The 24223-nt window shown below is 39.8% G+C and overlaps 2 protein-coding genes and 1 long non-coding RNA gene across 3 annotated transcripts; 2 read left to right on the top strand and 1 right to left on the bottom strand.

Annotated features, from left to right (window-relative positions):
• The first annotated feature begins 566 nt into the window (after positions 1-566).
• Positions 567-4221, top strand: LOC120440042. The gene is made up of 7 exons (XM_039611601.1): positions 567-874; positions 1491-1713; positions 1942-2095; positions 2288-2360; positions 2607-2949; positions 3417-3512; positions 4071-4221. The coding sequence occupies exons 2-7, from the start codon at positions 1661-1663 to the stop codon at positions 4219-4221; spliced, it is 870 nt and encodes a 289-aa protein (XP_039467535.1). The 5' UTR covers positions 567-874; positions 1491-1660.
• Positions 4222-5618: 1397 nt separating this feature from the next.
• LOC120439754 lies at positions 5619-6913 on the top strand. Its single transcript, XR_005612734.1, has 3 exons — positions 5619-5684; positions 6085-6254; positions 6872-6913. It is a non-coding gene; the product is annotated as an uncharacterized LOC120439754 (long non-coding RNA).
• A 2690-nt stretch (positions 6914-9603) lies between these two features.
• LOC120440041 lies at positions 9604-10996 on the bottom strand. The gene is made up of 3 exons (XM_039611600.1): positions 10943-10996; positions 10432-10803; positions 9604-10198 (listed from the first exon to the last, which is right to left on the bottom strand). Exons 1-3 carry the CDS (start codon positions 10984-10986, stop codon positions 9604-9606), a joined length of 1011 nt encoding a protein of 336 aa, XP_039467534.1. The 5' UTR covers positions 10987-10996.
• Positions 10997-24223: the final 13227 nt, after the last annotated feature.

Below are 24223 nucleotides of genomic sequence, written 5' to 3'. Positions count from 1 at the left end.
ATATATATATATATATATATACACATATATATATTATGGAATGCCGTTTAGGAAAATATTATATATATATTACAATATATATTACAATCAAAGTCTGAATATATAGAATGAAACTTGAATATATAGAATAAAAGTTGAATATATAGAATGATCTTCTGAATATATGGAATGAAACTTGAATATATAGAATGAAACTTGAATATATAGAATGATCTTCTGAATATATGGAATGAAACTTGAATATATAGAATGAAACTTGAATATATAGAATGATCTTCTGAATATATGGAATGAAACTTGAATATATAGAATGAAACTTGAATATATAGAATGATCTTCTGAATATATGGAATGAAACTTGAATATATAGAATGAAACTTGAATATATGGAATGAAACTTGAATATATAGAATGATCTTCTGAATATATGGAATGAAACTTGAATATATAGAATGAAACTTGAATATATAGAATGATCTTCTGAATATATGGAATGAAACTTGACGTCAAGGAGGCGCTTGCGCCATCTAGTGTTTTCCTTGTTTGTACCTGCGAGGAATGGCACTATGAGACAGTCCGCACGGAATCTTGTGGCCCAAATTCTAAGTAATGAGGAGCTAATAAACACCCTGGCAAATGCATGTTCTGGCCAACCTAATATTAGTACCAGTGTACCGCATCGTACTACTGATGAAGAAATTTATTCACTTTTTCATCGTGGAAGACCAAATGCAGTGAACCTCTCCGGTCAGATAGCCCCTGGTTATCCAGCTAACGTTATGGAGAACGTGCCTTCCACATCACAGGAGTGCCCCACAACGGGTCCCATCTACAATCTTAGACCTTTCACTCGAAAGGGCCCAAGGCAGAAGAGGTAAGAACAGAACTAAATGCACTGAAATTACTAGTGGAAGGTTAGTAATTGCCCGTAGGTTTCAACTGCTCGACGAAGGTAAGTAAACAAAAATATCACAAAAAAACAGAACAAAAAAACTGTGCGATAGACTGACAGCGTGTGGAGACTAAACTGTGTACAACAGTTAATTTGTTTAATTGTGGAAACATGCGATTTCTATAATATTTCACGTCCCGTAGGCTTAATCTGCAAACATCGTGTAAAAGCAAAGCACATCAGTTGTTACAGTACATAGTTTTTGGCAGTATCAATTTAATGAAACTTTTTTTAAAGCAACAAAAAGTACTCCGTGAATTTAAGAAAATTTTTTATGTGATTGTTAAGTTTCTCCACCCACCCATCCCACTATCTTACATCATCTACCCATCCATTCATCCATCCATTCTCTTCCACTTATCCAATTCAGGATTCCAAGAGCCTATCCTAGCTACCATGGGGCTAGAGGGTGTTTATTAATGCAAATTAGACATGTGTACAGCATGGTGTATTTTTTTAATTAAATGTACTTCATTGATCAGAGAAATGTGAGTATATTACATGCAGAAATGTTTACTTTACCTTTATCCTCCATTAGGTTTCCAGCACAGCTAAGCAGGTCACATTCTGTGGCTCAGTCTTTCACCAAAGAAGTGATTCTCTTGCCAGACCATCTAACTGCACATGTGCCAAGGCGTAACAAAAAAGCTTGGCTTTTTGAAAATGGACATATAAAATCTGCACTGGAGTTTAGCTGTGACTGTTTGCATGGTAATGCAGGCAATAAGGACAGCCTTCCAGCCAGTTGTTGAAGGATGCAGGTAAGCTTTAGATCCTTTTTTATAAAAAGATTTTTTTGTTACTTAGATTATTATATTATTAAAGGTCAACTTTGGGTATTTCCAAAAAGGATCTGGGAGCACCAATCAGATGACTGGATTGATATCTTTTAGAGTTAACAAAAATTAAGCCTTTTAATGTATTGTATTGTATTGTAGTCTGTTAGCCTTAACAAAAATTTCATATACACTGTTTTCTTCCTCCCCTAGGCTGCAGATTCTGCTGGCATGCCACACCAAACTAGTTGAGCCATCACTCACTTCCAAACAGACTTTGAATGGAGACCTTGTGAAAAAACTGTTTCATCAGAAGTCAATTTATGTCAGACCTGACAAGGTCATCTTATGTGAGGACAATGAATCAGTAAGTAATCCTGAGCATTTCAGCAAATGTATGTATGTTCATAAAATGAGAGTCAAAAAGGCAAAGATGGATTTTAAACTCCCTTAAACATTGTCACTTGTATTATGTTTTAATACATAAACATATTACTAATATTTATTATGCCATTTTGCTGTCAGTATAATGAAATGTATTATCTGTTTTAATTTACAGACATATTCTGATGGAGAGAGTAGCCATACAAGCAGGCAGGATTTCACAGAAACGTTGAATTCTGACAAATGTGGTAAATATTTCTATCTAAAAGTCACTCCAAATAAACTGGAAATTAAGTTGGTTCAGTGTCTGTTACTTAGTCATCTTAGGCATTGTGTCTTTAGTTAAGTGTCAAGTCTTTGTTAAAATCATATTTAAATTTAGTTTAATATTTTGAGCAGGAAGAAATGTACCCCTAAATACATGAAAAGTAAAAGCTATATATGTGATTAGATATTATTCAAAAGTTAAACTCCTGTTCTTTGTGTTCTCACAGTTGAAACTTCTAAAGAAGTTCCCTCAGCCATTCCCATTGTTAACACACAGTCCATGACTGTTGATGATGAGGTCATCTGGTGCGTTGCTACCCAAGATGTTTGTACTGTTGAATCTTCCATCTCTGCTGACACCCTCACAATGTCCACCAATCCTTCTGTCATTGCTACTGATGAGGATGAGCCTTACTCCAGTGGAACATCTGCCTCTGTCAGTTACAACACACCTGGCTTATCAGTGGGTTCTTCTGCCAGTGTTACTGGTGACACACGTGTCTTCTCTAGTAACACCTCCAGTGTGTCCAATGGACCTACCCAGCCAAGTTTATCCAGCACATCCTACAGGTATGTGTTTTGTACATGTTTGTATCTTTTAATCTTTTGAGCTATATTGTGCAAAAGTCATGAGCCACCCTGCTTTCTTTGTATTTTGCTGGAAAAATAGGAAAGAAGCGCAGTGATTTACTGAAGTCTACAAACAGACATGGAAGCGCAGTATATTAGAGTAGAACAAAACTTGTAGAATTTTAATGAGCTTAAAATTCAAAATGTGATATGAGCTACTTTAGTCTTCAACATAGCTTGAACTCTCTTATCCAAGCTTTCTTGATGGTGATGTCTTCTTTTATTGAATTTCTTTAAGCATGGTTCAGGAATAGTTTTCCAGGCTTTTTGTTCTGTTGTCTGTCAAGATGATCCCACACAACTTTAATAATGCTGAGGCCAATCTATGTATTGTGATAACGTAATTATGTCAACATAATTTATATGTAATTTAACTAAATAATTTACAAAACATTCTGGCTTTGCAGTACATATCTTGGCCTGTTTGAGGAAGAATACCTGTCAGATGACCCCGACCTCCAAGAAGCCATTTCAAGGTCTTTAGACTCAAGTGCAAGTGAAAGGTCAGTACAATACAAACTTTTACTTGTCATGTTGAAAGGTCAACATATTAACCATTATTTTATGTTTGTTGCGGAAAAGGAGTCACTTACTGTCTAGTTTTGGATCAGTTTGAATAAGCAAACTACAAACTGCAACCAGCGATTTCTGTTGTCATTTGAAGATTACCAAGGCTATCAGATTAATTATATTTTACTTGATATATGTTTTGGTTTATTTTACTTTCTTGAATCGAGGTTGGTTGTCAGTGTTGGATCTTGTTGTTTTCTTGTTTTGCTTGTATTTATATAGTGTATTTATACTATTTATAAATAATAGTGTATTTATGACAAGATCAAAATTTAAACTTAACTTAAACTTAATCTTTTTCCATTATCACAAACATTCTTGATTTGTATCTCTTTTTGTTAAATATCAGTTACAGTCTTAAGGATGGTACATCATTATTCTGTTGGTGGGTTATTGCCATTGAGACTAGTATATTTCTTTACTATTTTTTGTGTGTGTGTGTGTGTGTGTGTGTGTGTGTGTGTGTGTGTGTGTGTGTGTGTATGTTTCAGTGACGTCCAGAGCTTAGAGAGAATCTTGGAGCAGATTGTTACTAGAGTAAATAATGACAGCACTGTACGCTTCAACATCATAAGGCGAAATGTGTGGGATGGAGCATCCAGAGCCATGGGCAGATCCAATTTTTCACCAGAGAAAAAATAGATGTGAAGTTTACTGATGACTATGGAATATCTGAGGGTGCTGTTGACAATGGAGGACCTACTCGGGAGTTCTTCCGACTTTGCCTCTGTGAAGTCAAGGACAAACTTGGCATCTTTGAAGGTCCACCCAATGCTAAAGTTCTTACGTGCAATTCTAAAGGTACTTATGATTTAATTAATTGTTGCCATTTGATTTATTTTACATCAATACATTATACATCAATTGGTTTGTGATTACATGTACGAGTTTAGTATCTCATACAGTTAACTAAACACATTTTTTTTGGCAATGATAAAATTTTTGTACCACCACAGAGGATTATAAAAATTAAACCTAGATTGACTGAGGGCAGATTCTCTGCTTTAATTGAAAGGTTTGAAACAGTACTGCATATTTAGAAATTCTGGCCATTTTATACATGCTCTCTCATTTCTCAAAAGTAATTATTCAAATGACTGATATGGTGTAATTCAACAATCAGGAGATGCACTTATGAATGGAAACACAGATGTTTTAAAACATGGTGCAATAGTAAATAACTGGAAGGACTTTGCCAGAAAACATCTAAAAGAACTATGCTATACTACTATGAAGATATGGACAGATGACACCAAGATTAACCAAAATGATGGAAGGAGAAAAGTATAGTAAAGAAAAGAATAGCTCAAGTCACACATAGTGGAAGCAGTGTTATGACATGGGCATGAGTAGCTGCCATAGAACCAAGCCACTACTGTTGTCAATGATATCACTGGTGATTTGTGAGGTGTAAAGGGCAATCTGTTCAGATTCAGCCAAATGCAAATGCTAAATTGATTGGACAGTGTAAATTGATAATAACCCAAAGCATACCAAGCCAGCTCAGTTACCTGATCTGACTGTAAGGCTGTAAAGAATATTAAAGAATTTTAATCCTTGTATTAAAAATAATACATAAAATGGTGTTAGCTTTCAATCACTTGTCTAAAGCAACCATCTTTAAAGATGGTGGATAATGTATAAAATTGACTGTAATTCCTAATCAGCTGGTGCCATTTTTTTAATAAAATATCTCGAAGGAATTGCACTTCAGTATCATCTTGATTGTTTGGTTTTAAAATCCAACGTGGTGGTGCACAGCAAAATTAAGATGATTTTGTCATTATCCAAACTCTTATGGGTGCAACTGTATGGGTTAATATTTTTCAGAAATAACATTTGGTAACTTGTACTATAAAAATGCCACAGTAACAAAAATAATGATGCAAGCTTTTGAGATGATGTTTTATTTTATTTGTTAACAGCAATGAAAGATAATGGATACTACTATGCTGGCCAGATCATGGCAATGTCAATTGCTCATGGGGACAGAGTCCATGTTTCTTGTCTGAACTCTTGTATGAGTGTCTTCAAAGGGTCCAGATAATGTAAAAGTCAGCACTGAGCATATTACTGATGAGGAAACAAGGTCACAAGTGCAGTCGGTGAGCATATTTTCCTTTGGTTCTTTCAATTTCATTGTAGGTCTTTTTTTTGCTTGTCCAACATTTTTACTAACACTTTCCTAATTTTTCTTGCCCGAGTCCTGCACCTTTCTAGTAAAAGATCAAACATTTTAATGGCTACAAGAAGGAAGAACTAAAAATGTGTGTGGCAGGTTATGGTTCTGTTGGTTACTGCCCAAGAAACTCCAAGTTTCAGTTTTCAGAATTTAATGATTGGACTTGTTTTCCAGCTTAATAACTTATACCTCAGCCTCCTGATGGGTTATGGGGTTTCATAGGGTTAATGTACTAATTAAACACTGAAGCTACTAGTTGTGTATGTTCTACTAAATAGTACAGTCAAATAATTCATTTTTTAATTTCCTCATATTGTTTTTAGATCGTACAGGCCGAGAATGATCTACAGCTGCAAGATGCAGTTGCACAGGCAGCCAGCTTGATCAGTCTTGCTGGTCACAATGTTTGCATAACACTTCAAAACAAACAAGAAACTGCTTTGGATCTGGCTCACTGGTATGTCCTTCAACGGACCCGTGCACCTTTTGAAAGGTATGTCTAAACACATACTGTATTGGTAAAAAATTAAGCCTGTCAAACTAAAGTCATTGTGTTGTGAAACAATGGTATTACCCTACTTATCTTTATTTGGTGGTACAGGTCTGTAGCGCTCCATTCTAGTACAGTTCATAACAAAACAGATATCTTTCATTCATGAAATTAAAATTCACATAAAACGTTGTATCTGTGCCAATGTAGGCATGTGTTTAAATATGTAAATAAAAATAGAATAAAATTGAGTAGCATTTGGGTTGACTGTAGACTGACAGAAAAGTTATGCCAATGGAAAAAGAGATCAGATGTATTTGAAAGCAATTTGTCACTTTTACTCCAATTCATGACAAGTCCCTGTGTATCATATTTCAGCTCAGTTGTTCCATGTATAGGCATTCTTTATCTGTATCTAAGACAGTCTGGCCCTGTAAGGGGAAAAATGTTCTTCACCCCTGATACAGCAGTCCACAGGAAAGTAAAATGTAATTAGTTCAGAAATGTCTCTTAATAAAACCTCAAAACCTCTTGTTATGATACAGGTTCCAAATCCCATCAAATACAAATATAATAATAGTAATATAAAATACAATTTGATTTTGTTTTATTTTGGCTAGGTTCAGAGATGGCTTGAGGTCTCTAGGTGTCCTAGATGCTCTACAGCAGGGGTCCCCAATCTCAGTCCACGAGGGCCGGTGTCCCTGCAGGTTTTAGATCTCACCCTGGGTCAACACACCTGAATCACATGATTAGCTCATTACCAGGCCTCTGGAGAACTTCAAGACATGTTGAGAAGGTAATTTATCCATTTAAATCAGCTGTGATGGATCAAGGACACATCTAAAACCTGCAGGGACACCGGCCCTCGTGGACTGAGATTGGGGACCACTGCTCTACAGACATACCCTCTTCAGATGAAGTGCCTTTTCGTGAAAGCTGGAATGGCTCTGAGAGCAACTGATATGGAGAATCTGTTCCAGATCATTCACTCTGAACGAGGGAGTAATGCATTTCAAGACGAGTGCCGGACCCTGGCTTTCTGGCAAGACTATCTTCAGGAGGCAGAATGTGAGTTCACTATTTGGCACAATGTTTGACCATGAATCAAAATTCTCACTTTTGTGCAGCAGCATCATGAAATTACAGACATAGACGCCATAACAAAAAAGGTAGATAGATAGTACTGATGCAAGTGCTGGATTTACAAAGAACATTGTATCCAAATGTGATTTCAGTTTGACTTCAGTGTATTAACAGGATAAATAAATAACAGGATAAATAGGAGGATAACTAAATAAATAAATTATTACCAATCCTGTATACTGAGTACAAATAATAGGCTATTTCTGCATCCACGTCGCTTAATATGTTGTGGTCTCCACTAACTTCTTTTTTGACATTGTGGTTTTACTGTATAGCCTAAATAAGCTTCATGTGTGTCTTTCAAATTACAGCTTAATTTAAAAAATATACATGTTTCACTTTTGATTTAATCTTTTGGTAATTTAATGTATCTGTACATCAATAGTCTTAGTCAGAATCTCATTATCATTTTGTATTTTTCTATCTTATAGTTGAAACTGATGTCTCTTTGGAAGATATTCTTGTTTTCTGCACTGGATGTGACAGCATACCAGCCCTGGGTTTTTCTCCAAAGCCAAGCCTTGAGTTCGTCACTAACTGCAGATTTCCAGTGGCCAATACTTGTGAAAATATCCTTCGTATACCAGTTCATGCAGTGTACACTACTTTCAAATCAGACATGGATTTTGCAATACGGAATTCACCAGGATTTGGAAGAGCATGATGTGTTTCCTTAAGGATTGTTGACATGATGAGGATTTGGGTTTTTTTCTATTTTGCATATGCATTTTAATTTTCTTGTTTTTGTTAATGTTGTTAACCCCACATCAGAGTACACCCTGGACAGCAGTAGGACTGTATAGCCTAAATAAGCTTCATGTGTGTCTTTCAAATTACAGCTTAAATACCAGTTCATGCAGTGTACATTACTTTCAAATCAGACATGGATTTGATAAGCCGAAGAGAATGGATGGAATAATTTTGTTTCAGTTTATACATGTGAGGCATTTTTTTGTTTTTTGATTGTAGTTAATTTGTTTTCCTGCTTATATGGCATGTTTTGTCTCTGATATGACCCATAGTAACATTAGATTATTTAGTACCCCTGCAGTGAGCAAAATAATATGCCACAATCTCATTGTTATATAGAATTAAGTTTTCTCAAATGCTCCTCTGTTCAACTATTCCACATAATGTGAATTTTCAGATGAGATGAGTTAAGCTTTATTTCAGTGTCCCATTTGAACATTTATGATTTACACAGAACTTTGTATTAATATCATTTACTTTTTAGCTTAACTCACAGGTTTAAAAAATGTTTTTGTTAGGTTTTGGTAAAGTTTTGAAAAGTATTACAGTAACCCTACATACTAAAAGGTGGAAAGACAGTATCTCCAACACTGGCAGCAAAGTTGTCTATAAATGTGACAGACATTGGTTTGATCAAACCTGGTTATGTTACAGGTTGAAATATGAACATTATATCACACTATATGACATTACAATCTTATCAAATTATTATATGTTATCAAAGTATTATAAACAATAATAATAATGATAATAATAATGATAATAAACATAACCTGGTTTGCAGGGAGTGTTTTAAGGATTTTGTTTGCACATTTTACTATACTACTGGATAACACATGCTCATTGTAGATTGTTTGGGTTTTTTTTCCTCTTTCATTTGTGTTTTTTTAAGACCAGCCCTATTACTGCAGAATATTATTTCCTTCCTCTGGGTACTGGAAATACACAAATAAAGTGTTCTGTGTTCCTACTTTTTATGTAATTTGTGTCTTTTTTTTTTTTTTTTTTTTTAAAAGAGAGTTTAAAATGTATAACATATTTTATTTAATGAATGAATCATAATTCCTGTTTATTAACAGATAAATTAGTACATCATACAATCATATGTAACATATACTGTAACATTTTGTACTGTGACAAGTATGGTTTGTCATGAAAAAAAAGTGTAGTCTAAACACTTTATTTGTCTACTTTTATGATTTAAATGACACAAGTGAATATGAAGATAAAACCAGTCTTTTTACCTTACCTTACTTTTACCTAAATAATAGTCTTGGACCTTTTTCAGTATCATGATATTTCACAATTTTTAGTGTCTGGCACTCAAATACATTTTTTAATTAACACAAACAAATTTACTAATAACTTAACTGAAGCATGCGGCATGCTGTCAAAAAAACTTCTATCCCATGATTTCCATCGTCACTCAAGGGGTCGATCTGCCTCAAGTCAGCCGTCAACTGCTGGTGATGGTAAAAACGATGTCTGAAGTGCACTTGACTGAGCGGTCTGTGATGCTGAGGAAGTTGCAACATTCCAACAGTCCACAGCTGCAGCGGGAGTTATTTTCCATTGTCCTTAAGCTGTGATGGTTCCACTGATTTACAAATTCATCCACAGATCTGTTAATTCTTGGAAGATATACATGGTGAAGAGCCCTAATATGAAATGGGTCAGTGCTATCTAAAATCCCAACATTTTCCATAAAGAGGAAAAGGTCTTTAAAGTATGCTGACACAACTCTGTTTAGTTCACCCCACAATCTTTCAATTCTTTGATTATGCACACTTCGTCCAACCATAAAGCTTCCTCTGTTTGGCCCTCGATGTTCAATCATAAACCGTGCAATATCAATATTCTCACTGCCAGCATCACCCCTGACACGTTGTGGGAGGCCAAAGAGATCAACGGCACTCTGGAAAAGTTGCATAGCAGTTGATGCTCTGTTATCTGTGCAGCATCTCATGTAGGTAATGCAGCGACTATAGCCGTCAACTCCTCCATGAAACACAAACCCCCAAGGATTTAACTTATGGTTTGTGTCAATATGCCTGGAATAAGAAGAAATATATTATTATTATGACACTAGATGTACATTAAAATAAAGGTCTATGACTTTGACATTGTACTTCTGTCATGTAACCTATTTCTGGAGATAAACAATATTTTAAACCCAGACATTATACAACATTGTTTATTAAAACACAAACAAAATATTATATTACTACAATGCAGGAAGTAATAATTAACATTAATCAAATTTAAAAAGTGAAAAAAGGCATACCACACTTGATTTGGGACAGTGACATTGTAGACCCTCCTCTGAATTGCTCTCCGTCTTCTCAAAGCTTTTCCCACTGGATCAACTATTCTTAAACGTTCTCGCACTCGCCACCGCTGAACTCTGATTCCTCTTCCTCTCAAACTACCACTAATGTAGGATTCTCCTGAGCCAGGGGTATGTGTAAGAATCTCAGTAATGAGATGATCAAGATCCACATTTGAAATATTATTAAAAGTTCCATAGTCCACTAAACCTAGTTGTATCCTGTGGTTGTACAGTGTTCGAACATTTACTGACAACATTTGAGATATGGCCATCCAACTAAACCCCAAGTCTCGCATGTCAGTCAGCTGAGTAGCTGGTATGTTGTACCTAAAAGAGTTAGACACAAAATAACAAATATGTTAACTTCTTTCTTATTTCTTGCATTCATTATCTTGTTTGCCATCTCTTGACTCTCTCAAGTGCCATACACATTATGAATAAATTTGTTTCCATTTTTATCACTTACCTTGGCCTTCCTCTTTGAGATGTAGAATGGTATAATGAGCCCATAACATGTGCTTCAGCTTCTGCTCAAGTGTTAGCTCAGTTGACATCTCCATCAGTGATTGATAAATTCCCTCAAGAAGTGTGCATAATCTTATCCCAGAAACGTTTTGTTGAACATTATTCATGAGCACTAGAAATGTTGCAATAATGAAAACGTGTTCTTCAAGGTGACGTAGTATAAATTCCAAATTATTTCGACCATTTGTAGTTTGAACAGCTGTCGCAAAACAGTTGTCAAGCTCTAAAAAGTACTGAAATAGTTCAGCTGATGCCATTTTGTAAAGGCAGAGATTTCAGAAACACCTCATCTCTAAAAATGAGGTTCATACATTCTATATATTCAAGTTTCATTCCATATATTCAAGTTTCATTCTATATATTCAAGCTTCATTCCATATATTCAGACGATCATTCTATATATTCAAGCTTCATTCCATATATTCAAGTTTCATTCTATATATTCAAGCTTCATTCCATATATTCAGACGATCATTCTATATATTCAAGCTTCATTCCATATATTCAAGCTTCATTCGATATATTCAGACGATCATTCTATATATTCAAGTTTCATTCCATATATTCAGACGATCATTCTATATATTCAAGCTTCATTCCATATATTCAGAAGATCATTCCATATATTCAAGCTTCATTCCATATATTCAGACGATCATTCTATATATTCAAGTTTCATTCCATATATTCAGACGATCATTCTATATATTCAAGCTTCATTCCATATATTCAAGCTTCATTCGATATATTCAGACGATCATTCTATATATTCAAGTTTCATTCCATATATTCAGAAGATCATTCCATATATTCAAGCTTCATTCCATATATTCAGACGATCATTCTATATATTCAAGCTTCATTCCATATATTCAGAAGATCATTCCATATATTCAAGCTTCATTCCATATATTCAGACGATCATTCTATATATTCAAGCTTCATTCCATATATTCAGACGATCATTCTATATATTCAAGCTTCATTCCATATATTCAGACGATCATTCTATATATTCAAGCTTCATTCCATATATTCAGACGATCATTCTATATATTCAAGCTTCATTCCATATATTCAGAAGATCATTCCATATATTCAAGCTTCATTCCATATATTCAGAAGATCATTTCATATATTCAAGCTTCATTCCATATATTCAGACTTTGGCTGTAATATATATATAATATTTTCCTAAACGGCATTCCATAATATATATATATATATATATATATATATATATATATATGTATGTATGTATGTATGTATGTATACACACTATATATATAGCTAGCACTAACAGCTCCCACAGTGTCTGTGCTCGCTGCAACATGTTTTGCATTTAGATGGTACCAAAAGGTTGTACTGCTTCGGTGGTATGCAAACTCCTTTTTCCACAGTTTGCACAAAACCATGCTTTTATCAAGGCTATATAGCCTTATCAAGGATATATGAGATATATGGGGGGCAGGGATAGCTCAGTAGGTGGAGTGTTGGCCCCATGACCAGAAAGTCGGGGTTTTGAATCTAATGAACGGCTATCCTGAGGTACCCCTGAGCAAGGTACTGTCCACACACAGTTCCCCCGGTGCCCAATGGCTACTCACTGCTTCACTGAGTGAATGGGGTAAATGCAGAGAGGAATTTCCCCACGGGGATCAATAAGGTATACATTATTACGTGTGTGTGTGTAATTTTCCTAATACCTGTAATTTTCAGAATGTTCTCCACTGAGATATAAAAATATGACCTTTTGAGAGTTCTTTTTAGTTTAGATTATAACTAATATTTCTATAATATTAATGATTTTTATTTTAGGAATTGAGAATTAAATGTTGAAAAGTAACAAAATCATCTTGAAATTAATGTAGAAGATGGGTAATTTTTTTTGTCTTTTCATTTTGTTATATTCAGTTTATTGATTACATTTATGGATCGTAAGGTCTGGCTTATTCCAGATTGATGACCTGTGGGATGAAGTGACATTGGAATAAGTGGTGAATCATTGAGCGATCTATGCGAGCTGATTTGCAAGATAATGAAATTCAAACCTTGGCGCTTCTAATCCTTCCTGAGATTTAAATTCTTGTAGGAGATTTGACAGGGAGATTTGGGTTTTTTGACAGAGCGGAAGGGAGGGATTTGAACCTGATCTTGTTTAGGCAAATTGGGATCATGGGAAATAAATAATTAAATCTAGGAAAGACTGACATTTTTATCAAAGCAATCAGTTCATAATAATGTAACTAAGTGAGATACGGAGGTTGGACCAGCAATTCAAATCATCTTTACCGCTTTTAGTAATTGATTCTATCAGTAGAGCAAAAAGAGAACGGAAAGAGAGGAGATCGTTGCCTAGTCCCAGTGTGAAGAGTGAAATTTTGTGAAATTAACCCCTTGGTTGTGACTGTGACTGTGAAGTATGTGCCTTTATCTAATCTAATCTAATGATTTAATGATTAAAAAGATGTGCCCACATCTGTATAAACTATGATATTTCCATACATACACAAATAGAGCCTCTAAATTTAACATTACCACCATTACCATTGTAACAAAGAAATCTTCAAATTCGAAAATATTGGTTAAAAATTAACACGTTCTCAAGATATTTCTCAAGCTAGGACTTGGTATTGGTATTGAATTTAAAGAACATTAGTAATTGCCCACCTTGAACTATTTCAAGAACCTTGGTTTGCAAACAGTGTCTTGAACAAGATTAAACTGATGGCAGTTAGAATTGACATCAGTTTTTATATAATGAAAACACACACAAATACATACACACAGCCATGACAAATGGCAGAAAATTGAAGTATCAGTCTTGCTGACAGGGTGTAGTGAGAGATGTCAGCACAGAAAAAACAAACAAACAAAAAAAGGACAACATGAATAGTATGTTAGATCTTGCCCATTTGTGTCATTAGTGTTGTAATCAGCAAGACTGCTTATTAAGATGGTAACTGAATGGGGATAGTGGGTAGCTTTTCCTTTGGGTCTATAAAAAGTCACTGCACACCACTGCATTTTATTTATTCTAAAATAATTTAATATTTTAGAATTGTTCTTTTTTCCAGTTACATTTACTCGTTTTAAATCAAACAACTAACAGAAATAAGGACTTGGTTTGCATTTGATCAATTGTGTTCTTAGTGGCACGAGGATGTTTTGTGTAAATGTTATCAGTTTTCTGGGTAAGTAAAGAAATTAAGTCAATTAAGTTCATTTGGTTAGTAAAACAAGTTCTTCTGTTGTTTGTGTGCTTTGTGTTAATGTCATAATTTTTCCAAGAACGCAAAGAAGTTAGGTCATCCAGTTTATTTGTTTAGTAAAACAAGTCCTTCTCTTGTTGCTAGGAGAATATTGAAATAAACAGGACCCATTTAAAATCCCTGCTTGTAAGCACAATTCTGAAAAATTGCTCACACAACACAAATATTTAAATCAGCACAGAAAATTCTGCTTTTAAACTTATAACATCAGAGATTATATCACAATGTGTGTTTTCAAAAAAGCTCAGTTATTATTTTTTTTATTTAATTCTGCAACTCTTCCAGAAGCACCTAGATTAATGCAGTTGAGATTAATTTAGATTCATTTAACATGTTGTTGCTTTTCATGTTTTTGAAATCTTGCTCCATTTTCAGTTATTCAAAGTAAACTGAAAGTAAACTTAAAAGAAATAATATAGCTTGAGGTGTCACGGTACTGGATCTGTGACCCAGTGTTTTGTGTTTTTTTAATTTATATTCCTTGATTATTTGTTATTCATGGTTTTGGTTCTTGTTTTCTGCTTGTGTTATATTCTTAGTTTCTAGTCTCTAGGTTTCTGTTACTTTGCCTTCCCCGTGTTCCACGTGTCACGTCTCGTCACACTCAGTTTTGCTTCCGCCACATCTTGTTATGTTTCATTACTCCCAGCTGTGCTCTCCTGCTGTGTCTCATTCCCTCATTACTCCCTTGTATATTTAAGCTCTGTGGTTTCGTTTCCCTGTTGTTGCGTCGTACCCTCTCTGTGCTGTGTATTTTCCTCCGCGCCCTTTGTAGCTGTGTTTCCTCAGTGTAACCTTGAAATTCCTAGTTCTAGTTTCCCAGTTCCTACTTTGGTTCATTGTTTCTTCTTTCTGGTGGGGTAGGCCCCAGTCTCTAGGATTTTGTACTTAGAGTTTGTTTCTGTGCTGCCATGATAAGTGCCTCTGTGCTGTCTTTCAGTCCAGCTTTCTCTATCCATTGGTAGGATTCTTGATATCAGCCACTTCTTCTACATGTATCTGCTGGGGGTACATGTCGTTCAGGAGCCTTTCCATCCATGATATTTCCTGTTCTTAGCTATCTTAGCTATTCGCTAAACACATGATTAGCTGTAGATCAGGAGTAGTCTTCAGTGCCCTTCTTTCTGTTTAGCATACAGGGAGCTGGATTTGGTGGACAGTGGTTCTGATACTCACTAGCCCCTGGCCAGCTTATTATCCCAGCAGGTTAACTGATCACCGGAAGGGCGTAGATGTTGATAGCTCGGATCTAACTCCTCATGACTTGCCTGACCCTCTGTAGGTATTTGGTGGTTGCAGCTTTCTAAGCGGCCTCTTCATGGTTCCCATTTGCCTGTGGGTTTCCCAGGTACCTGTAGCTGTCCTTATTGTCCACAATGTTGCCTTCCGGTAGTTCGATCATCTCAGTTTTGACTACCTTCCCTCTCTTTGTTACCATCCGACTATACTTCTCCAGTGCGAATGACATTCTGATGTCATTTTTGCATATCCTGGTGGTGTGAATCAGTGAATTGATGTCTTGTTTACTCATAGCTTGATGTCATTCATGTAGAGGAGGTGGCTGATGATTGCTTCCTTGATCTTGTACAGTTCTAAGTATTCCGGGATCCAGGTGTGGGGCATCTAGTCATAGTTTTTTTTGTAATGAATCCAGGTAGTGGACAGGTTGGTCAGTTTGGTCTTGCAGTTTAGAGTGACTTATCTGTCTGCTAGTAGCTGGTGTTTTGCTCCCCTGGTATATATATCTATGCATCTATATCTATAAACTCATCTTATGTTGACCCAAGGCTGTTATGTCTAACAAATTTTGCTTTAGTTCTTGCAAATACAGGGAGTGCAGAATTATTAGGCAAGTTGTATTTTTGAGGAATAATTTTATTATTGAACAACAACCATGTTCTCAATGAACCCAAAAAACTCATTAATATCAAAGCTGAATGTTTTTGGAAGTAGTTTTTAGTTTGTTTTAGTTTTAGCTATTTTAGGGGATATCTGTGTGTGCAGGTGACTATTACTGTGCATAATTATTAGGCAACTTAACAAAAACAAATATATACCCATTTCAATTATTTACTTGTACCAGTGAAACCAATATAACATCTCCACATTCACAAATATACATTTCTGACATTCAAAAACAAAACAAAAACAAATCAGCGACCAATATAGCCACCTTTCTTTGCAAGGACACTCAAAAGCCTGCCATCCATGGATTCTGTCAGTGTTTTGATCTGTTCACCATCAACATTGCGTGCAGCAGCAACCACAGCCTCCCAGACACTGTTCAGAGAGGTGTACTGTTTTCCCTCCTTGTAAATCTCACATTTGATGATGGACCACAGGTTCTCAATGGGGTTCAGATCAGGTGAACAAGGAGGCCATGTCATTAGTTTTTCTTCTTTTATACCCTTTTCTTGCCAGCCACGCTATGGAGTACTTGGACGCTGTGATGGAGCATTGTCCTGCATGAAAATCATGTTTTCTTGAAGGATGCAGACTTCTTCCTGTACCACTGCTTGAAGAAGGTGTCTTCCAGAAACTGGCAGTAGGACTGGGAGTTGAGCTTGACTCCATCCTCAACCCGAAAAAGGCCCCACAAGCTCATCTTTGATGATACCAGCCCAAACCAGTACTCCACCTCCACCTTGCTGGCGCGTGAGTCGGACTGGTGCTCTCTGCCCTTTACCAATCCAGCCACGGGCCCATCCATCTGGCCCATCAAGACTCACTCTCATTTCATCAGTCCATAAAACCTTAGAAAAATCAGTCTTGAGATATTTCTTGGCCCAGTCTTGACGTTTCAGCTTGTGTGTCTTGTTCAGTGGTGGTCGTCTTTCAGCCTTTCTTACCTTGGCCATGTCTCTGAGTATTGCACACCTTGTGCTTTTGGGCACTCCAGTGATGTTGCAGCTCTGAAATATGGCCAAACTGGTGGCAAGTGGCATCTTGGCAGCTGCACGCTTGACTTTTCTCAGTTCATGGGCAGTTATTTTGCGCCTTGGTTTTTCCACACGCTTCTTGCGACCCTGTTGAGTATTTTGAATGAAACGCTTGATTGTTCGATGATCACGCTTCAGAAGCTTTGCAATTTTAAGACTGCTGCATCCCTCTGCAAGATATCTCACTATTTTTGACTTTTCTGAGCCTGTCAAGTCCTTCTTTTGACCCATTTTGCCAAAGGAAAGGAAGTTGCCTAATAATTATGCACACCTGATATAGGGTGTTGATGTCATTAGACCACACCCCTTCTCATTACAGAGATGCACATCACCTAATATGCTTAATTGGTAGTAGGCTTTCGAGCCTATACAGCTTGGAGTAAGACAACATGCATGAAGAGGATGATGTGGACAAAATACTCATTTGCTTAATAATTCTGCACTCCCTGTATACAAGCATTTGCTAACTGTACATAGAGTTCCCCCCAATCAACCTAAAAAAATTTTGAGCCATTCAACTGACATAATGGGCAGTAGTTGAATGTGTTCACAATGGCTCCACTGCTTTGTCTAATCCAGAAGCAAGATATAAAAGAAGTTTGACATTTTGAATTTTTCAGTATACATTTATAGATTGGCAATTGAATGTTTTAAACTTTTTTTCCATGTAAGTAAGCTCTTGAGGCTATCACATTTAGCTTACCAAGGTCCTGGACGTTGGACCTTGTGAGAGGAGAATCCAACAATGCTACTGATGCTAAGACCCAAAGGTTTCAGAGTAAGTGCGCATGCGTCGACCAGCATGCACCCTGTTTCAGTTGCTCCTGCTTTTTCTCTTTACTTTAACTTTTTTTTTACTTATTTCTTTGGCCTATACTAAGTACTTCAAACATGTGGACCAAGAAAGTTTTTTTTCCTCCTTGTTGCCACGGAACTGTTATTTTCTTTTAGGAATGGGACCGCGGTGCACACAGCAGCGTTTGTTTACTCCAGAGATCAGCTGATCATCCTGATGCCAGCTGGCTTATCTGTCAGACCCAAAGAAGTACCAGCTGAAATCTTGAGGAATACACACCATGGATGCAAAGGTGGAGGACAGACGAGGAGAAGGAAGGAAAAGGTGAGACAGCGAAGGCTTAAAGAGAGAAGGAGGTACAAGCTGCCATCTATTATAAATGGGGAGTTTTCAGGTGCTAGCAAACAAGATGGACAAGCTAACAGTGCTAGCACAGAGTCAGAGGGAATATCTGGCGTGTGGATTGATGTGCTTTACCGAATCCTGGGTGCACCACTATATTCTTGATGACAATACAACTGTGGAAGGCTTCCACCATTTTGGGTCAGTGGGGGGGCTTGTTCTTGTTAACAACCGGTGGTGTAACCCTGCTCACATAACAATCAAAGACCCGACACTGAACTTGCACTGTTGTCCGTATTATTTGCCCAAGGAATTTACCCTTGTGATCTTGGTGGCTGTTTATGCTCCTCCCTCTGCTAAGGCCACAGCTGTATGTAACATTATTCACTCTGCTATAGCCCGGTTACAGACTCAGCACCCAAGTACCTTCATGGCTATCTTGGGTGACTTCAGTCATGTCACCCTCACTCCACTGCCAACGTTCACACAGTATGTGGTCTGTCCCACCAGGGAAGAGAGAATTTTAGGCCTACCGATAAATCAGAAGACTCTACTCAGGCAAGTCTGCTGGACTAGAAGGGGTGAGTCCCCATGTCCTCAAGGACTGTCCTCCCCAGCTTTGTGGAGTCTCTCATAAACTGTTCACATTGAGATTCAGTCTACAGAGGCTCCCAATGATGTGGAAGATGCACGCCTCATTCCTGTACCAAAGATGCCACGTCCCAGTGTTCCCCAGAATTACGGGCCCATGGCACGGACTTCCCACCTCGTGAAGACCCTGGAAAGACTCATCCTTGACCAGCTCTGACCTGTATTAAGACCACATCCGCTGATGAGGCCTGACTACAGGGAGTGCAGAATTATTAAGCAAATGAGTATTTTGTCCACATCATCCTCTTCATGCATGTTGTCTTACTCCAAGCTGTATAGGCTCGAAAGCCTACTACCAATTAAGCATATTAGGTGATGTGCATCTCTGTAATGAGAAGGGTGTGGTCTAATGACATCAACACCCTATATCAGGTGTGTATAATTATTAGGCAACTTCCTTTCCTTTGGCAAAATGGGTCAAAAGAAGGACTTGACAGGCTCAGAAAAGTCAAAAATAGTGAGATATCTTGCAGAGGGATGCAGCAGTCTTAAAATTGCAAAGCTTCTGAAGCGTGATCATCGAAAGATCAAGCGTTTCATTCAAAATAGTCAACAGGGTCACAAGAAGCGTGTGGAAAAACCAAGGCGCAAAATAACTGCCCATGAACTGAGAAAAGTCAAGCGTGCAGCTGCCAAGATGCCACTTGCCACCAGTTTGGCCATATTTCAGAGCTGCAACATCACTGGAGTGCCCAAAAGCACAAGGTGTGCAATACTCAGAGACATGGCCAAGGTAAGAAAGGCTGAAAGACGACCACCACTGAACAAGACACACAAGCTGAAACGTCAAGACTGGGCCAAGAAATATCTCAAGACTGATTTTACTAAGGTTTTATGGACTGATGAAATGAGAGTGAGTCTTGATGGGCCAGATGGATGGGCCCGTGGCTGGATTGGTAAAGGGCAGAGAGCTCCAGTCCGACTCAGATGCCAGCAAGGTGGAGGTGGAGTACTGGTTTGGGCTGGTATCATCAAAGATGAGCTTGTGGGGCCTTTTCGGGTTGAGGATGGAGTCAAGCTCAACTCCCAGTCCTACTGCCAGTTTCTGGAAGACACCTTCTTCAAGCAGTGGTACAGGAAGAAGTCTGCATCCTTCAAGAAAACATGATTTTCATGCAGGACAATGCTCCATCACACGCGTTCAAGTACTCCACAGCATGGCTGGCAAGAAAGGGTATAAAAGAAGAAAAACTAATGACATGGCCTCCTTGTTCACCTGATCTGAACCCCATTGAGAACCTGTGGTCCATCATCAAATGTGAGATTTACAAGGAGGGAAAACAGTACACCTCTCTGAACAGTGTCTGGGAGGCTGTGGTTGCTGCTGCACGCAATGTTGATGGTGAACAGATCAAAACACTGACAGAATCCATGGATGGCAGGCTTTTGAGTGTCCTTGCAAAGAAAGGTGGCTATATTGGTCGCTGATTTGTTTTTGTTTTGTTTTGAATGTCAGAAATGTATATTTGTGAATGTGGAGATGTTATATTGGTTTCACTGGTACAAGTAAATAATTGAAATGGGTATATATTTGTTTTTGTTAAGTTGCCTAATAATTATGCACAGTAATAGTCACCTGCACACACAGATATCCCCTAAAAATAGCTCAAACTAAAACAAACTAAAAACTACTTCCAAAAACATTCAGCTTTGATATTAATGAGTTTTTTGGGTTCATTGAGAACATGGTTGTTGTTCAATAATAAAATTATTCCTCAAAAATACAACTTGCCTAATAATTCTGCACTCCCTGTATACTTTTTGGACTTTTCCAGTGCATTCAATACCATCAGGCAGGACCTCCATGGTGAAATAGCTGACAGCGGTGCAGGTGGATGCATTTCTTGTGTCCTGGATTGGATTGGATCTGACTGCATTATGCAAGTGTAGAGCACGGGGGGATTATGGCGTGGGGTTAGTGTTCAGGAATAGATCTTGGCCCCTTAATTTCTGTGAAAGGAATGGTTAATGCTTCAGTACACCAAGATATTTTGGACAATTTCATGGAGGACAGTTTGGCCCCTTACTGTTCCAACAAGCTTGGTGTGGAAGACCTTGACTGGCCTGCACAGAATCCTGATCTCAACTTGATAGAACCCCTTTGGGATGCTTGTAGAAAGCATTCCTAGAAGAGTTGAAGCTGCTATAGCTGCAGAGGGTGCAGCTAATAGAATTAAACCTAATAGAATAATTCATGGGATGTCATTCAAGTTTATATGTATGTGAAGGCGAATACATTTTGTAATATAGTGTACTTCAATCAAACTAACATCAACTGCATGTCAGTTTAAAAGTGATTTTCAACTAAACAAAAACCAGGATATATTATTGGTTTCAATTACCCATAAAATGCTCATAGATTGTCTGATTATGTTTTTTGTATTATTTTAGGGTCTTATAATTTAAAGCACCTTGAGGCAACTGTTGTTGTGATTTGGCCAGACCGTTCTCATTCCCAACGCGTAACATACCGACGATTTGTCATTTCCTGAGGCGTCCCAGAGGAACATGAAAGGTAACCTTTGGTGTCCCTATGATATGTGCGATAACATGCGATTTTAAACTGAAACTTAGGTCAGTTGGGGACATAATCTGCTCTCAGTAGTGTCCATTCTCTCAGGTATTGTTTTGGTAGCGTTTAAGAGTTTGAGAGTAAAGATTAAATATAAAAAACATAGGCTTAGTGTAAGTACAAAATTATTATTATTGTGGCGAGCTCAGACAAGGAGGAGACAGAGGTTTCGTTCGGTCTTGCTTCCCGACGTGTTAGCCAGGGAGCACAGCCGTTTATTAGGAGTTTTGGAGAACACGGCCGCGAGCAAACTGCTCAGCGCGGCAACATACACAGCAACAACACACAAAATGGCGCTCTCTCACCCGGAAACACACAGTCGCAGAGGGGCGTCACGTGTAACCATGGCAACGTAAACAAACATAACTGCAAAACAGAACATAAATGTCAATAACAAATCCCCGAACAGCCCTGGCCCGCTACATAGCCCCCACCTAAGGGGTCAGTCGTCCCCGACAACCCCATTACCCAACACAAAGTCCTGCAACTGTCCATGTGTCTTCCTCCGGCGCGCAGGCCGATCTCGACCAGCAGGGGAAGAGTCACTTGGGTGAGAACCTGGGGTGCCACCAGCATCTCCTGCCCTGGCGGCTGCGGGAGCGGGCGGGCAGTACGGTGAGAGCCTGTCCTGGTGCAACACCGCCACGCGTCCTGGACCCGGCATGCGGATCCGGTACACCACTTCTGTTAGCCGCCTCACGACTTCCGCCGGCCCTTGCCAGTGACCGCACAGCCTGGGGGACACCCCTCTCTTGCGAACCGGGCAGTACACCCAAACCTTGTCGCCAGGCACGAAAGCTCCCCCTCGGCACCTGGTGTCGCAGGCTCTTTTCTGTCGTACTCCGGCACTGACCTGGGCCTGGCGCTGCTCCCTCAGCCTCCTGTAGCAGTCCCTGGCCACCAACACGCGCCGGTTCTCTGCCTCGGGGACGGGGAAAGGCCCTAGGACGTCTCCTCCCACTCTCTCCATCGGGGGCCCCACCCGATGCTGCTGTAGGGGGGCAGTGAAGCGTTGAGTGGGGCCCTTCCGTGCCGTACAGGTGTCACAGCAGTGCACATGAAGTTCCACTTCCCGTCGACAACCAGGCCAGTAGAACTGTCCCCTGAGACGACGGAGAGTTTTGGCATTCCCATAGTGGCTGGCCCCCACCGAGCCGTGGACGAGCTCGAGCACCTGCGACCGCAGCGTCCGAGGCACCAACAGCTGCAGGAGATCTCTGCCCTGCCCGGGGGCCCGCCATCTCCGGTACAGGAGGCCATCGTGGGTCTCCAGGCTGTTGTACTGGGAGTAGTAGGCCTTCACTTCGGGCCTCTGTCCTGACACCCCTGTCCAGCCTGGGCGTCGTGCTGCCTCCAGCCAGGCCCCCACCTGAACCAACGTCGCATCAGCCTCCTGCTCCTGCTTCAGCTGCTGCATGGTCAACGAGAGCCATCCCCCTCCGCCGGCTGTGGCCCGAGCAGTAGCCACGCCCCATGCCTCCTGGGCCCGCTCTCCCTGCCATTTCGAGAGGGGCAGCTGGCGTGGGCGCAGACAGATGGGTTGAGCAGAGCCGGTGTCGATGGTGTGCTGAACGAGCCGAGTCTGCCTGCAGTCTCCGGTTCCCTGCTTTTGACCGCACTGGAGGGCCAGAGTCTCTGTACCAAGAGTGATAGCCAGCTTCGCGGTGTCAACGCAGGCCCCCCAGCGGGTCAGCAGATCAAGGCCGATGATGCACTGTTCTTGGATGTCAGCAAGCCAGAAGTTGTGCACCAGCTCTAGATCCTTCACTCGGATCCGCAATGGTTTCTTACCCCGCATGTCAGTTCTCTCCCCCGTCACTGTCATCAGCTGGGTGTCGGTGGGCGACCAACCCATCACAAGCGGCCCGGATGTTCCAGGAAACACACCAGGTCGTATTAGGGAAATGGTGGACCCCGTGTCCACCAGGGCCTGGCAGGGCTGGTCCTCAACACAGCAGCTCAGGTAGAGTCCCTTGAGGTGCCCGACTAGGCCCGCCACCGTGCATCGTTCTTGGAGGGGGGCAGGAAGCTGGAGCGGTGGTCCCCTCCCTGTACCGCTCCCCCTCTCATCCCCCTGAGGCCACATAGTTCTGGCCTTTGGGGCGGGCGCCAGGCAGTCGCGCGCCACGTGGCCAGGCTCATCGCACCGGTAGCAGTGGTCGGTCGGTCGACGGGGACGCCTCCAGGGCTCCGAGGCCTGCAGCTGGCATACCTCCGGGACCTCCCCCTCCCTGTCGTAGTCTGCGGCTCTGATTTGAGGGTAGTTTGGGGGGGGCACCTGCTGGTTAGGTGGTGAGGTGAGCACCAGCTCGGCCCTTTCAGCCTCAAGGAGCGCCTCACGGAGAGTTTGAGGCATGGCCAGGCGGACGTGTTGGCGTAGTCGCTCTGGAAAAAGTCCTCGCAGGAAAGCATGCAGGCTAAGCTCCTCACGGGCTGCTGCTGGGAACTCTGGGTAGCCACGACGAGCATACAGCAACACATTCGCTGCAAAGTTGCCCAGGCTCTCCCCCGGCCTACGGCTCCGGTTGGTCAGCTGCTCCCTGCTCTGATCAATGGAGTGCCGCTGCCCAAATCGCCTCTCGAGTGCTATGGTGAGGGCCTGGAGCTCATGCTGCTCTGATGGGGCTAGGTCATGGAGTACCTGCAGTGC

The sequence above is a fragment of the Oreochromis aureus genome, linkage group 4, assembly GCF_013358895.1.
Source record: "Oreochromis aureus strain Israel breed Guangdong linkage group 4, ZZ_aureus, whole genome shotgun sequence".
Classification (NCBI taxonomy): Eukaryota; Metazoa; Chordata; class Actinopteri; order Cichliformes; family Cichlidae; genus Oreochromis; species Oreochromis aureus.
The sequence above is the reverse complement of the archived record's forward strand: the minus strand, read 5'-3'. Positions and strand labels throughout refer to the sequence as shown.

Coding starts and splice junctions, on each gene's coding strand:
- LOC120440042 (XM_039611601.1), top strand. CDS start 1,661: ATGGTAATGCAGGCAATAAGGACAGCCTTCCAGCCAGTTGTTGAAGGA. Junction 1,714..1,941: donor CCAGTTGTTGAAGGATGCAG/GTAAGCTTTAGA, acceptor TTCCTCCCCTAG/GCTGCAGATTCTGCTGGCAT. Junction 3,513..4,070: donor GACTCAAGTGCAAGTGAAAG/GTCAGTACAATA, acceptor TGTATGTTTCAG/TGACGTCCAGAGCTTAGAGA.
- LOC120440041 (XM_039611600.1), bottom strand. CDS start 10,986: ATGGGCTCATTATACCATTCTACATCTCAAAGAGGAAGGCCAAG. Junction 10,804..10,942: donor TCTCAAAGAGGAAGGCCAAG/GTAAGTGATAAA, acceptor TAACTCTTTTAG/GTACAACATACCAGCTACTC. Junction 10,199..10,431: donor ACTGTCCCAAATCAAGTGTG/GTATGCCTTTTT, acceptor TTCTTATTCCAG/GCATATTGACACAAACCATA.